We start from the raw sequence: 15,061 nt of genomic DNA, 5'->3' as shown, positions 1-15,061 counted from the left end.
TTCTTGCACACCAGTTTGCGGAGAGGAAGGGAGTGTAATGGGGACAGAGGCACAGACTGCGGAGTTTTTCCACCTTCTCCACCTGTCTCGGTTTGCACAGGGCTTCCCCACCTCCTGCAGGACCCAGGCCAGAGCAGAAGTTCCCTAAATTTGCAGTGAGTTTTCCCCTGCTTTGGTGGCTGAGCACAGCATATTTTGACAAGTAGGCAGAGTCCATGTGTCAGCCAAGGGGTACCGAGGCAGCACCCTGGAGTAGCTCTGCCTTTGCTGGAGATCTGTCCTCTGGCAAAACCCATCAGGTTCTGTGTTTTTTCCCTATCTGATATGAGTTCCTGACTTCTTTGGGCAGAGGGTCTGGATAGTAATGGTGATTTCTTTCTGTGGAGCATCCTGCGCCAGAGAAGAGGAAATGGAAGGAAAAAAGCAAGCATGGCAGGAGGCTGTCTTAGTATAACAGGGAACTTCTGACTGAGCTGAAACATAACAAGGAAATATTTGGTAGCCAAGTCAGGCTACCAAGGAGGACTATGGAAGCATTGCCCAGGAATGCGGGATTGAATTAGGAAGGTCAGACGTCAGCTGCATTTGAAACTGGTAAGGGATGTGCAAGGCATAAAGAAGGGTTACTGTAGGTACATCAGCACCAAAGGATTACCCAGAAAAGTGTTGGCCCAGTGTTGAATGGGGCAAGTAGCCTAATGGAGAAGGAAGTAGAAAAGGTGAAGGTACTCGGTGCCTTCATTGCCTTGTTCTACTGGCAAGGTTTGCTTCCAGGCACCCAAGTTCCTGTACCTAGTGGCAGAATCTGGGGAAGAAAATACTACCCACTGCCAAGGAAGAGAGAGCTGAGGACCATTTAAGTAAGCTGGACATTTGCTAGTCCATGGGATCAAATGGGATGCATCGAGGGTGTTGCGGGAGGTGGCTGGTGTTACTGTGGAGCCACTCTCTATCATCTGGGGAGGTTCCTGATGACTGGAAGAAGGCAAATGTTACACCCATCTTTAAAAAGGGCAAGGAGGAGGATCCAGAAAACAACTGGCTGGTCAGCCTGCTCACAACCCCTGGGAAGATTAAGGAGCAAGTAGTTGTAAAGGTTATTTCCAGGCAAAATGATGGACAAGAAAGCGACTGGGAATAGACAGCGCAGATTTATTGAGGGCAGATTGTGCCTGACTCACCTGTTTCCCTTTTGTGATGGGATGACTGGTTGCACGGACAGTGGAGAGAAGTAGGTGGTGTATATTTTGACATTAGCAAGGCCTTTAACACAGTCTTCCGTAACATGTTTGTATCCAGACCAGGGAACTGTGCACTGGATTGGTGGCTTCTAAGGTGGCTTAATAGTTGGATGGAGTTCATGCAGGCTTGAAGGGTAATGGCCAAAGGTTTGAAGCCTAATCAAGAGCTGGTTACTAGCTGCATCTGACAGGGGTTGATGCTATGGCCAATATAATTTAATGTCTTCTTTAACAACGTGGACGATGGGACAAAATGCACCTTCAGCAGGTTCGTGGATGATGCCAAGTTGGGAGGAGTGACTGATATGCTGGAGAGCAGCACTGCCATTCAGAAGGACCTCAGCAAACTGGAGATGCGGGCTAGAGAAATGGTACAACAAAGTCAAATGCACAGTCCTGCACCTGGGACAGAATAACCGTGTGGAGCAGGATGGGCTGGGGACTGACTGGCTTGGTAATGCCTCCACAGGGGAGGCTCTGCAGGTCCTAGTGGGCAACAATTTGGCAATGAATCAGCAGTGCACCCGTGCAGCAATGAAGGCCAACATTATTTTGGGCAATATAGGGAAGAATATAGCCAACAGGTCAAGGGAATTGATTATTCCCTTCTGCTTGACAGTCTTGAGGCCACATCTGGAAAAGTGTGCCCAACGTTGGACTCCCCCAATACAAGAGACGTCAGCACATTGGAGCAAGTCCAGTGGATGCTTAGGGAGCTGGAGAATATGATGTAAAAGGAGGCAAAGGGACCAAGGCTTGGTTAGCTTGGAGAAGAGGAGGCTATTAAGGAGGAGTCATGGAGAAGTCAAAAAACTTGCAGAGGTATACAGTGAAAGGTCTAGAGGCACCAGCTGCAGCAGGAAAAAATCCAGCTGGATATAAAGAAAAATAAACATTTGCCCTGAGAGCAGTTAAGCTCTGTAACAAGTCATCCAAGAGAGGTGGTGGCATTTCTGTTCTTGGTGATTTTCAAAACTTGATTGGACAAGGCCCTGAGAAACCTGATCTGACTTTGAAATTAGCCCTTTTTTGGGCAGAGGATTGGACTGGGAGCTCGAGAGGTTTTTCCCCAACCTAAATTATTCTGATTCTGTGATTCTACACGTTGCCAATCCACATCTCATTCTTTGGAGGTTCAGGGATCTGGGGAACAGGATGGACTCTCAGTGCACGAAGGGAAGCATGGAGAAAAGAGAGGCTTGTTTAAGGAGGGAAAAAGTCTGAAGACAGCTGAATATCTTCCCTTACATTGACATACAGACTATACTTACGGTCAACTAATTTCTTACATTTTTTGACCAGAGGAGACTTTCAAAGTGCACGCTAATGCCGGTTGGATCATAGTGTTGCTACACAGATTTATTACATCTCATTCCCACCAGGACAGAGTCCAAATCTCCCTTTCTATCCCCTAGAAGCTGCTGACTGGAGACTTGATGTTTTACTTCACACAATCAAAGCATAGATAGATTGATGGCTCAGTACCCTCCAGCCACAAATGGAACAGGATCCAGGTGATGCACAGCATTGTATTGAGCCCAGTGAAATGGGGAAATTTGGGATCAGATTGGCCATGAAGGGAACCAGAGGCTCATTTTGCAGGCAGTCAACCCAGTTTCTAGATGAGCTGGAGGCCTAAATTTTGTAGTCTGTTCTTGGTGGGTGAGTTGGGGTTGGGTGAGTTTCAGGGAGAACTACCTATAAACCAGATTTCCAACAGACTAAGTATAAGTTCAGACTACTTTGCATCAGTGACTTTTTTTGTATCCAGGAAAGCATATCCTCAGTGTTCATGTTTGTCTGAAGGTAAAACTCAGAGGAAGTTAAAACCAAAGTCTTGCAGCCTTCAGTAGGTCTAAAGCAGAGATTTACCCTTGGTAGAACACACACGTGCAGTAAACTTGTCCTGCCCACCTAGTCAGAAACTCAAAACTCTGCAGGCAAAGCACAACCAACTCACTCTTGCCAAAATTAGTTAATTAAATCAAATTCCCAAAATAAATAGTTGATGTTCTGGAATACAGGAAATAATCCTGCATTAACCTCCAGGGATGAGATGGTTGATTAATAGATCTGTTTCTAATTTCTATAAGCATCAGCATCTACTCTTCACTCATCTGGTATTCAGGCAGGGCACTTGCCGAGTCACTGAGATTATTCATGTGTATGAGTGTTGGTATGGTCAGGTCCTGAGTCAATCCCTGAGGACTTGCACTTTTGCAATTCCCTTTTAATTTTATTAGGCACATAAAAGTGCCTTCAATGAAATTTTCCTCCATAGCCAGTGGTTTGAATTAATTGTCGTGCACATATCTCAGCAGCAAGTTGGTGCTGTGCTGCACATTGCAAATTAGAAATGACAAATATCTTGCTCCTGCAAGGTGCTGAAGGCAACAGCTTCCTGACTTGGATCCCTAATGTCCCAGACCCACAGCTGCAGTTAGGTATTTGGCCTAGTTTTGAGAAGTGTTAAACCGCTCAGTCTGGGGAAAAAAAAAAAACCAAACAAACCATACTTCTCACTTTAGGATGGGTTGTTAGGTTAAACAAAGGGGAATGCTGAATCACAAACACTTTGTTGTGAAGGTGCATGCATTCGTAATCTGCTTTCATTGCCAGCATGCCTGTGGCTCTTCTTATTTGGGAATCTTTCCATGTGTTGCCTGTATGTTTTCTTCTAAGCTCCTTTTCAAGTCCCCTTTCAAGTAAGCAGAGCTGAAGAAAACTTGCAGCACTCTACTGTTTTAGGAGCGGCTCAGACTAGGGAGCAGGCTGGCCCCTAGTTTGTTGACTCATGCTCATAACTCCAGCATTGATGGGGGAGGATGGAGAGATCTATGGGCTGAGCACTACACCCAGGCTCTTCCCCCTCCCTTTTGCCCTTGTTCTTGTCTGTTTAACATACAAGATCTGCAGGAAATGGGCAATCTCTTACCGTGGCCTTCTGTAGAGCCTGGCCCAGTGCAACCTGCACCTGGTTGATGCTTTTCAGAGGTAACTTAATGAAGCTGTAACAGGGTGGATCTCCCTCCCCCTCTTCTCTTGCTGCAGGTATATTCGCTCAGAGCGCTCTGTCATCCTTATCAACTTCTGCCTATCCATCATCTCCTCCAATGCTCTCATCCTTATTGGACAGACCCAGACCCGGAATAAGGTAGGAGATCAGTTGGACTTTGTTTGTTTGTTTGCTTTTCCCCTGATTTAGCACTGAAATGATCCATTCAGGCAGCGCTTCCTCATTTTTCTCCATCTGTTAATTAGCAACATGTCAAAGACACGACTAAATGGCAGATTTCAATTTTCTCTCTCGCTCTCTTTGATAATTTGTCAGCATCCTCGGGGCTTTGATTAAAACCAATGTGATATTTTTGAATATCTGCCTAGAGTATCTGGCACATGGCACAGTGAAGAAACATGGTTATTTGCAAGGCTTTAACCATTTTATTTTCCAAAAATTACAAAGAAAGACAGATTGAGAAAAGGCTTAAAAAAAAAACAAAACACCAACATCTCAGCTTTATTTCTCCAGCAACTTTTATACTCTGAGCTTAAACTGCTTGGCAGATGTTAATGAACAAAGCCACAAAACCCACCTTTTCTGGGGGTAGGAAGCGTTGCCAGACGCGCTGTGCACGCTGCAGAGCCGGGGGCCACAAGGGACTCACTGCAGATCACAGCGTGACTTGAGCAGTAAAGGGAAGATGTAACGTGGATTTTCAAGCCGCATGCCCTGCTTGCACGTACATGCCTTCCCACATTACAGACCCAGCTGGAGAGGCATGTGTTGCCCGTATAACTTTTCTCCAGCTAAAGTACTTTCAGTTTATCCCTTGGCGTCTGGCATAACAAATCACTGCTCGTCGTTAGTATTTTCCTGTTGTACATTTTCCCGTCTCCCCAAGTGCTCCAATCATCCTAACTCCACTAAGCAGAAAAGTGAGTCAAGAAGCGTCCTCTGCTACTCCTGCTGCCAAAGTCACAATCAGAAGTCAAAATTTAGTTTTTAATTAACAATAACTGGTGACCGGCCAGTTTTTTCGAGCATCTACTTTGGCAGCCAGAGCATGCTGTCACTTTTGGAAGCATTTCTGCAGAGAAGCCCTGGGGTTTAATGAATCACAGAGACTCATTTCTATGGAGGGCCCTTCGGGTTAGGGCTAGGTTATGTTTTAGGGAAAGCTTTAGAGCTGCTTGAGTCAGATGTGTGTAGAGAAGTGTGGAGAGATGCAGCCAGCCAGCTCTGCTCCTATTAAACAAGTGCCCTTCAGAAATTAACTTCACAAAGCAGAGCTTTCTTTCATGGCCAACATGGTTTTCTTGGGGCAAGAGGTGGAGAAAGGGTGAGCTAAGCTCTCGCTTTCCCTAGGCGCGTTGTCTGCAACCCCAAGTGTGTGCTAGGAGCTTCTTTCCATAGAAAGAAATACTGAGGGATGCTCAACGTGGCAAACTGTGGCTGGACCTCCTCTTTGGTTAGTCTTCTTCATCCCAGGACAGGAGGTGGATGTCTTCACTCCCTCCCATCCCCTTCAGAGCACAGTTGTGAGCCCAGGTTCTTCCTCGTGCTTTTTCTCACATTACTCTGGGTGTTCACCATCAGAGCTGTTAGTGGGGATTCAAAGCTCCCGGCTGCGACTGCATGAGGCAGATTAGCTCTTTGCACATACATATGCATGAAACACCATAAATAGAAAGGTTATTCTTGGATTTCCGCTCAGCCATCTAGTAAACAGTCTCTGGCAGGGAACAGAGAAAGAAAACTATACAGAGAAGAGAGGAAGGAGTGTAAATTAGGATTTTATTCACATTCAATTATTGATAATGGAGCGTCTTAAAATGTTGATGATTGATATATAATTGCAGCTACTCTGGGAAAATTTCTACGGTATTAGTTTCCCTGGAAAAGCCAAATTCTCCCTTGATTTTCATCTGTGTAACCTCAAAGGCAAGACTCCACACCTGAATTTGCTAAGCTTTTTGAAGATGAAAGGCCTGGGAAAAGGCTAAAAAATTACAGTCAGCAATAACGTGATACAAAAGAAATGAATTCTGCATGAAGTGGCCGTATCTCAAAGGCATGGCTATGTGCTGCAAGGAAACAGATTTCCCCTCTTAATGGAAAACAAGGGCTAATGGCCTTGACAGACTGACAAGCTCTGCTAGATCTTTCTGCAGCAGCCTGGGACATCATATCCCTGTGCTTAGGCCTTCATGGAGATTTTTTTTTCCTTACAAGGAAAGAAAAACTTGCAGCAGAGGTAGCAGAAGCAAATATGTGCTGGCCAAGTCCACAGCCTGGTTTCAGTTGAGGCAATGGGTTTATACTGGCCCAACTGAGATGTGCATATTTCTGTTGTGCTTCCCTCCTCTCTTCCTCTTCCCTTTCTATCAAAACTACCTGACTGAGAAAAAATAACTGTAAAATGTATCTCTCTGGTGTAAAATTGGAAAGCAAAGTTTTTCTCTCCCCTTTACAAACTGCTGGCGAACTGGGCAGAACCGTGTTGGTGCAGAGCAAAATCAAAATGGTAAAATGAACAGTGTCAAATCTGATCTTAGCCAAAAAAAAAAATTCTAAAATAACAGTCTCTTAAAATACATTCCAGAAAGCATCCTGTGTTTGGAACTGTTTTATGTAGGTCTGTAAGCTGATGAATAGCAACCACCTTTTTAGGATTCTTTTAAAATGTGAAAATTACTTGAAATTATCATATTGTGCTGGGTTATTTGTACTGAACTGTCATCCAGAATCCATTTATAGGCAGAATACCAAGGGTTTTGGTGTCAAATACAAATATGGAACAAAAAGACAGTTCCTGTCTCAAAGAACACACAGTCTTACTTTTACTCACAACCTCTGATAACATCGGTTTGTGCTAGTGCATGAATCAAGAGCAATCTGATAAAAGCATGATAAAAGACACTCCGTGCATGAGAGCTCTGTGTTAAAAGATGCTGGTGGATGAAAAAAGAGGAAGGTTCATTGACCATAAACCCCAAGTCCATATTTCCTGATATAACTCAAAGCAGAGAAATTCATCACTATAAACCTCCCCCTCCCCCTGCCCTGAATGCCTTAAACCATTTTTTTTCATCCAGAGTCACTTTTAAAGTCTGTTTGGTCTCCCTTCTCCTTGGGAGCCACTGGAGTTTCTTTCCATCATTTTCTTCTTGAGTGCATTGATTCATGGTTTCCGACTTGCAGATGGTGGAAATTAAGCACAGCTCTGGCAGAGTTAAACAGAGCGGCACCAATTTGCACCAGTGAAAGATTTGGCCTCGCTGAGTTAAAAACAAAGACGAGCTTGTCAGCTTTCCAGTCCGTCTCCCTGGCACTACAGGATTGTTCTTCATAATGCATTTGCTAGTACTTTCCCCGGTTCAATTTTAAATGGCTTAAGCTCCCTGTATTTCCCTTGAGAGATTTCCCCACTGAGTAGTAGAGCTCACCATTATGAAATTCCTTCTAATGTAGTTTCTTTTTTTTTTTTTTTCTTTCTTTTTTTTCCTGTCTGCTAGTAGTTATATGCTCTTGGACAACTCCGCACCTCTCACGTTTGCAGTCCTTACCAGCCTCTGGCAGCCGTGGTTTCACCCAGCTCTCACAGCTTAACTCTTTCACTCAGCGATCCTTCCCTGGCAGGGACACTGTCTAAATTGCCTTCCTCTGATTTCATTTCTACGGCTCGGCTGCCAGCGACATGGTGCTTTGCAAACCTTTTGAGCTGAGATTAGTGCACAGATTACTAACTGCTCCGTCCTCCCCGAAAGGACCGTGGCAATGTTTTTGATCATTTGGAAAATAAATATATCTTGCTGAAGCTGAGAAAGCACCAGAATGGGACGCGGGCTCAGACTCCAGCAAAAGTGTTAACCATGGGTCTATCTTAGAGCTCATGCGTAAGAGCAGCCGATTTCCATGCGGTACTTAAATTTGAAGCAAACGCTTTGGTCCTTTGCTAGGTCGAAGCTTGTCGGGGAGACTGCCTCCTCCTAAAATGTCTTTTCGTGTACTGATCTCCATGACCTTGCTTTCCAGAGCCTGGTTTGGAAGCATCTCCCCGCGCCTTCTGCTCTCCTACATGCTGCTCTCTCCGCCTGCTGCTCCTCTCACGTGTCCTCCTTTCCTCCTCTCTCCAGGTGATATGCACGCTGGTGGCAGCTTTCTTGCACTTCTTCTTCCTCTCCTCTTTCTGCTGGGTGCTGACCGAGGCTTGGCAGTCCTACATGGCCGTGACGGGCCGGTTACGGAACCGCATCATCCGCAAGCGCTTCTTGTGTCTCGGATGGGGTGAGGATCCTGGGTCTGCGGAGCAGCTCCCCCGGGGCGGAGGGGAAACGCTGTCCCCCCGCCGGGATGCGGAGCAGAGAGAGTCCGGGCTACAAGAGGGACCGATGCTCTGCAGAAGGCTTGGCAGAGGGTGCTTGCAACCCTTTCGGGGGTGTCAAGAAGGGCTGAGGTGGTTAAAAATAGCATGAGCAAGAGCCATAAGTCCTGCCTGCTGCCCAGTGCACCCAAGGGTCACACAAAATAGATGAGTCGAGAGGGGTTGAGTTTTCAAAGGGTGTGCTGGGCGTGGTTTCTCCTGGGTTTGGGTCTCTTTCTTGCTTTCTCCTTTTCTCTCTCTCGCTGTCTCCTTCCATGTGCAATCCGGAGTGAAGCAAGCTCTGAAATCCCGTCTCCATGGCAGCAGGGCCTTTCATAGACAAATAAACTATGAGACTGGTACCGATGCTTGTAACTAATTTTTCTCCCTCTGCCTCTTCCGTATGTTTAATTTATTAGCCTTAAATGATGCATTCTGTAGTAGAAAACAAACACAAACCCATAACCTGGGCTTTCAGAACAATAACAAGAGTGAATTTGAAAGGAGCAACTGAACAAAAAGTTGCTCAAAAACGAGCAGGCTAAAAAGAGAAAGGGAGAGAGAAAGTGTTGTGCATCTGAGCTGTATTAGTGTCTCGTTTTACTACTGAAGTCTAGCATTTCACCCCAGGCAAGATATTTCTGATGCTTGTGAAGCGCCTTGATGTGATTTATTCTGGCACATCAAGAGCCATCCTCGTTCCAGCACCTGCATCCCTTTACGTTTTCACTCCTAGCTTTTGCTTACGATAGAAAATAAATTGTGTTATTGAAATACAGTGTTTGCGTGTAGCAGGAGCATAGCCACATACCTGCAAAGCACAGGCTGCATGCGCCTGTGTGTATTCATGCATACGTTTATACACAAACACTCTGTGACTCAAGGAACATCAGGGATGCTGAATGCAACAGACTAATAGCTTTTCTAGGTAATAAAAAGGGATTTTTCTGATTTGTAAAAGCTGGGACAGATGGGCGTGTTAGCCAAGGGAATTTTGGATGAGCGACATTCCCATTTGTAGTCTGTACAGATTAAAAAAAACAACCCATCCTACATGTGTAGAAGCACAATTTGCACTGCTAGTAAAATGTAGTCATCTCTGAGGTAGGGTGCACTGGCTGATAAATGGTGCATAATAACCATTTGGAATAGGTTAGGACAAGAAATGAAGAACACTCTCGCCTATTAAGGCAGCAAGGGAATTTCCGATATTTAGCATCCTGCTAGACTTCAGCTGTAGAGCTGGGATTAATGGCACTTCTAAGAGGAAAGAGGCCGAAAATATGTTTTAAAGAGCATAATCTGAAATAATTAGCACAATTCACTTTGTCATGGGCTGATTCTCCCCCTTTTCCCCCTTTGCGTATTAGCATTTCTCTAAGCCCTTGTTCTAGATGCCTTTGCCAAGTTCTCAGCTGCTGTCAGCTGTAGCTCATTGAAGCTGCAGTGGTTTTCATCAGCAATGAGGTTTGTTCCTTGGTTTTTTGTTCTCCTCTTGGGTATGAAACTTTGCCTTTCCAGAAAAAAATTTTTTAGCAATTAGATTTTTTTTGTTGTTATTATTATTATTATTATTATTATTATTATTATTATTTAGAACAGACAGACAAACTGTTCCCTACAAGCAATTCAGTCATCACATTTAACCCCAGTAAAGAAGAAATAATTTTGTCAGTCTTTTTACAACCATGTCATAGTTTCCACAACTGGATTTTTAATGCTGCCATAGCTCAGGCTCTGAGTGGGTCTTCAGTTGTTCATAACAGTTATGGCTCTTGGTAGTTATTAGCAAACAGCCTTTTCTAGTGGGACATGATGAACATATGACCTGATTCTCCTCTCACCTGGCAGTACAAAACTCTTTGAAACAGGATTCTGACGCGTTTATTTGGAATTGTGAATGTAAAATTCTCTTTCTGCAGAAAGCCCCCAAAACCTTGCCAGTGACTACGTAGCATGAGTGACTGCCTAGAGGGCTGATACAAACCACACACAGTATACGGAACAGAACAGTTAGGAATAACTTTATTGCAAATAATCAAAAAATAGATTAAAAGGTTTGATTTTTTTTTTTTCCCCAATCTAATCGCATCTAACTGTGATTAGACCACTGACAGCTCTCCCAAGACAGAGGAGTACAGTACCCCTCATGACGATGCTCTTTGGCTTAACTACCATGGCATAGCTACCACCTTCAGTAAACACTGCTTGTACGGATCCATTTTCAGCACAAGCTGGGGCTCCTACCCAGGCCCGGTACGAGCCAGTCCCTGTAAGCTGACGAGTTCACACCCTGAGTCTGTATTTCTGCATAATTATCACGTCTAAGAGAAGCACTTTGCGAAGAACAAGTTGCTATTTTTGGCGGAGTCTTAGCCGCCAACTTTCCTCTTTCACAGGGCCTCTTGCATCAAGCAGGACTCCTGAAAAAGTCCTTTCACATGTGGTTTCTTGGTGTGCTTGCCATGGGATGCCATATTGATGGCATCGTAGTGAATACATCACCCAGGATATATCCAGATGAGGTGTGAAGGAGGCTCAGCAAGAGGAGCAATAGTCAATCAAGAAAAAAAAAAAGAAAAGAAAAAAAAAAGAGACATCTTTTAAACCGACTGCCTGTTGGTTTTGGACTGATCAAACGTGATCTGTGTTTGGAAATCTCATATGGGAAGAGAAACACTTCCCTTTACGATAACTCTCAAATGCTGTATATTCCAGCCAACTTGGCCTTATACCTCCCAGCTGGCTGCAGACCTTCACTATTAGTCAATCTTGTGATGATTTGTATTGCTGAGTGACCACCTTGCCAGCAGGGTTATTGTTTGGATGCTGTGTCTGCACATCCCTTCGATCTACAGCGTCTTCTGCAGCCACCTGCCGTGACCTCTACAGCACACGAATTAGGGTCTTGTCAAGAAGTGCTAATCCTAGCTGGCTACTGATCCTGCTAATTCTTAATGGGATTTGCCCATCTTTAGCACTGAGACGGCTTAATTCATCATGTCACAAGGAGGAGGGCTATAAAAAGCCACATGGAGACCTCCGTAGCTGAAGAACCAGATGTTACTAGCCGATATCCAGGCATTTCTTTAGGGAAAGGGGAGAGCTGGGCTGGGGCTAGTGAACCAGAAAAGTACCCAATCATCTTCTCCGTAGATCCTTGAGCAGTTTATCGTGGCAGGGATAAGAAGGATCAGAAGACTATTAGCAAGATGTAGTGTCTTTTGCTGGTTCTGATTGTGCCTAGGTGTTCAAGGACCCAACAATTTCAGAACTTTTTATGAGTTTTAGGCCAATAATCAGCAGGTTGCACAATAACCAGCAGGTTTTCTTTATACTCCTCGCTCTAATTTTATGGGAGCTTCTAGCAGGAAGATCAAGGCTGTAGCTTCACCCCCTTATGCACCTGAAATGACATCCCGTGCTGGCACCATTAGTTCATGACGCTCTGAAGATAAATTGTACTTCGTACATTGCGGTGTCCCAGCCACAGACTAGCTTGCTCGTCCCCTGCAACACTCGTAATGAAGTGTGTCTTCTCAAGGGCAGCTGGTTTCTCTTAGTTTATTCCCCTTTTGGACACAAAAAGGGAACTGGTCTCTGGCAAGAGAAGAAGTATCCTGGTTTGCAGAAAGACCTGATGTTCTGATGCTCTTTTCTATTGCTGCTCAGAAGGAGCTGCTCCATTACAGATCATCGCCCAGCACTTAGCGGACCTGTTTGGGATAGGGGGAACTCAGTTTCCATTTCCTTTTCTGTCTCATTTGGGGCGAGATTTGAACTTGGGTTGTTCATCATACATTGTGATAAGAGCAAACATAGCCCTTAATCTCCTCCTTGCTAGCTTCTTTGAGTTGGGTTATGGCTGAATATTCCGTCTTCAGAAGACACCCTTATATATTCCTGGCCAGCCTGTGTACCTAAGAATAAAATAATATTTTATGCATCTGCATGTACTGTCAGTCCCCACACAACTGCTGAGACCACAGCAGGATATGAGCTGATTACAGCTGATGGCATTTACTTCATTAGCAGAGGTAACAAGGGTTCATGCTTTTGGCTCTGAAGGTCCTGAATTCAGGCTCTGCCAAAGACCCAGGCTGGGACAGATGGTGCTAGAATAACACTGGGAAGAATGGGGTATATTATGCGGCTGAGTGAGAGAAGAGCTGCACATATGCTTAAATGACCAATTTTCTCTTGTTTCATTTCCGTAGGGCTCCCCGCCTTGGTGGTTGCCATTTCCGTGGGATTTACTAAAGCCAAGGGGTACGGCACCGTGAACTAGTGAGTAAAGGAGCTCTTCTTCCTTTGTCTTCCTGTCTCACCCTCCATCCTTTTTGTCAAAATCCAGTCACCGACCCACAGGAGCCGGGGTAGGAGCTAAATTCTGGTGTGCTGCGCATGGCAGAGGGAAGCAGGGATGATGGGAGAGGAAGGAGCCATCCTGCCTCCTCAAGCCATCAGCTGGCTGAGGTGGATTGTGTATTCCTTTAAAAACAAGTTCATAGGGACTAGTTAGATTTAACTGTTGCATATACGGCATCACTTTGATCTAAGTACCTCCTACTTAGAGATTTTTTAAATTTATTTTTTAGGGGAAAATGTGGAGTATTTAAAGTTTAGGATGTTTAAAAATTAAAAATAGCTTTTGTGTTTATCTATTCAATGCTTTGCTTGATTGGTCCCAAGTTTTCAAAACATCTCGTCTCAGTTTTAGGCACCAGAATGAGCAAGAGTTTTTCAAAACAAGGTTTTGAAAGCAATCTGAACTTGCCTGTTTTCCGAATTCCACGGGGTTTGCCTTTAGGAAACTTTTATTTGCATGTAACGGGGGACGGAAGGTAGGGTAGAAATAACGGAATAAGACTGTGCAGAGGTAAAAAATACATTAAGGCAAGGCTCGAATTGTTCAGAGGTGAGCATTAGTACAACTTAAAAAAAAAAAGAAAAAGAAAGTGTTATTTTTTCACGGTGTTGTGAAAAAGCTTAGAAATTTTATGCGTAGCGGCAGCCAAAGGATAACATTTTATGTAGCAATAAATCAGGCCGTTCCATACTGCAACCCATCATTATCCAGAGCCTTCCTGGCCAGTGGTTTGCATCCTGCATGAACAATGTTTAAGATAAAAGCTGGAGGTGTCGCCAGCAACAGGGCCACATCGATGAGGGTTCGATGGTCCACTGAGAAAATGTCATGTGGAATCCCCGCTCCTTCTCAATTCCCAGCACATTCTGCACACCCACGACCAAATGGTCCGGGGTTTGCATTTTGATTGCAGGAAAGTATTAAAACAGCACAGCAGCATTTTCTGTTTGCTCTGCAGTCTAAATTACTGCAGTCTAAATTACTGTACAATACAAAGGGCTCAGGAAGGTGGGTTTGCCAAATGCAAATCCATATATACAATTCCTGAAGCCTATGCTCGCATCAGGATGCATTGGCTGTACCTGTCCTGACTTGCCTGCCCCAGCTCAGGTGACTTGGCTTCAGTGTGTCCTGGTGGAGGGGGATCCAGTGCTTGTTGTGTGACTCAGAAGAGGACAACACACAGCCTGGCTTTCAGAAGTGCCGCTGAGATCCCAAATGCCCTTCAGCTTTTCTGTGGGTCTGCTGTTTCTGGCGCTTTACTCCATGCAAGTCCCTGAGAACAATCCGTAATGAACAAGCATCAGGGGAATGGGAGAGAGGCCCTAAATATTTCTGCTTCCTTTCTTGTTTATAGACTGGTGGGAATTGGTGCGAAAAGCTCCGTAGCTCCTTCTCCATTAATGCTTAAGGGCTACCACAGGGTTTTGTGGTCAACGTTGACCACACAAAAGAGCCTGGGCGGGGAAGGGAGGAACGTGCAGGAAAGCACACCCTATTTCACTGCCCTGGACCACTGTGTGCCAACATCTCCCCACCCCAGAGCAAAGCCCTCCCGGACTGCAGCCAAAAGGGTGTCAACATGTGACAAAACCTGCTGGACTCCTGCTTTGCTCTCAGATTGGCACACACCGGCGAGATGGCCAACAGGCTGCGCTGACTTTCCATCGTTCCCAGGGAATGCTTAACCACACCAGCTCTCCTCCTTTTGCTGCTAATCTTCTGACTCCTTTCAGCCCTAAAGACTCTGTCGCTCCTTGCATCCGAGGGCTGGATGCTGCCTGCCTCCCTGCAGGCTGGCTGGCAGCCTGGGGGATGGCAGGGGATCCTGCACTCCTAGCAGGAGCTGCAGCCCAAGTGACACCATTTCCTAGCTCTGCTGTCAGAGTGCTTGTCACCAAAATAGCAGGGGGCCTTCGCACCCCGGCAGGTCCAGTTTGGTCCTCCTTTTGCCTCCCTTCCACGCTGCAGCCCAGTACGTGGTAAAGCTGGTGAGTCCCAGCAAAGTTGTGAGAGGAGCAACAGTTCCTCTCAACCACAGAGAGCCCATCAGACATTCCTAACGCTGCCATCTTGTTGAGATTCCT

At 45.2% G+C, this 15,061-nt stretch overlaps 1 protein-coding gene across 1 annotated transcript in view; it reads left to right on the top strand.

Moving 5' to 3' along the window:
- Positions 1-15,061, top strand: part of BAI1 (brain-specific angiogenesis inhibitor 1) — a 205,496-nt gene that overhangs the window by 139,743 nt on the left and 50,692 nt on the right. The window contains exons 15-17 of the mRNA XM_009333078.1: positions 4,293-4,395; positions 8,379-8,529; positions 12,823-12,892. Coding sequence (XP_009331353.1) covers positions 4,293-4,395; positions 8,379-8,529; positions 12,823-12,892 — 324 coding nt within the window. The remainder of the gene's footprint in view (positions 1-4,292; positions 4,396-8,378; positions 8,530-12,822; positions 12,893-15,061) is intronic.

Source organism: Pygoscelis adeliae, unplaced genomic scaffold (assembly GCF_000699105.1).
Source record: "Pygoscelis adeliae isolate BGI_AS28 unplaced genomic scaffold, ASM69910v1 Scaffold38, whole genome shotgun sequence".
NCBI classification, from domain to species: domain Eukaryota; kingdom Metazoa; phylum Chordata; class Aves; order Sphenisciformes; family Spheniscidae; genus Pygoscelis; species Pygoscelis adeliae.
This window is presented reverse-complemented; position numbering and strand designations above follow the sequence as displayed.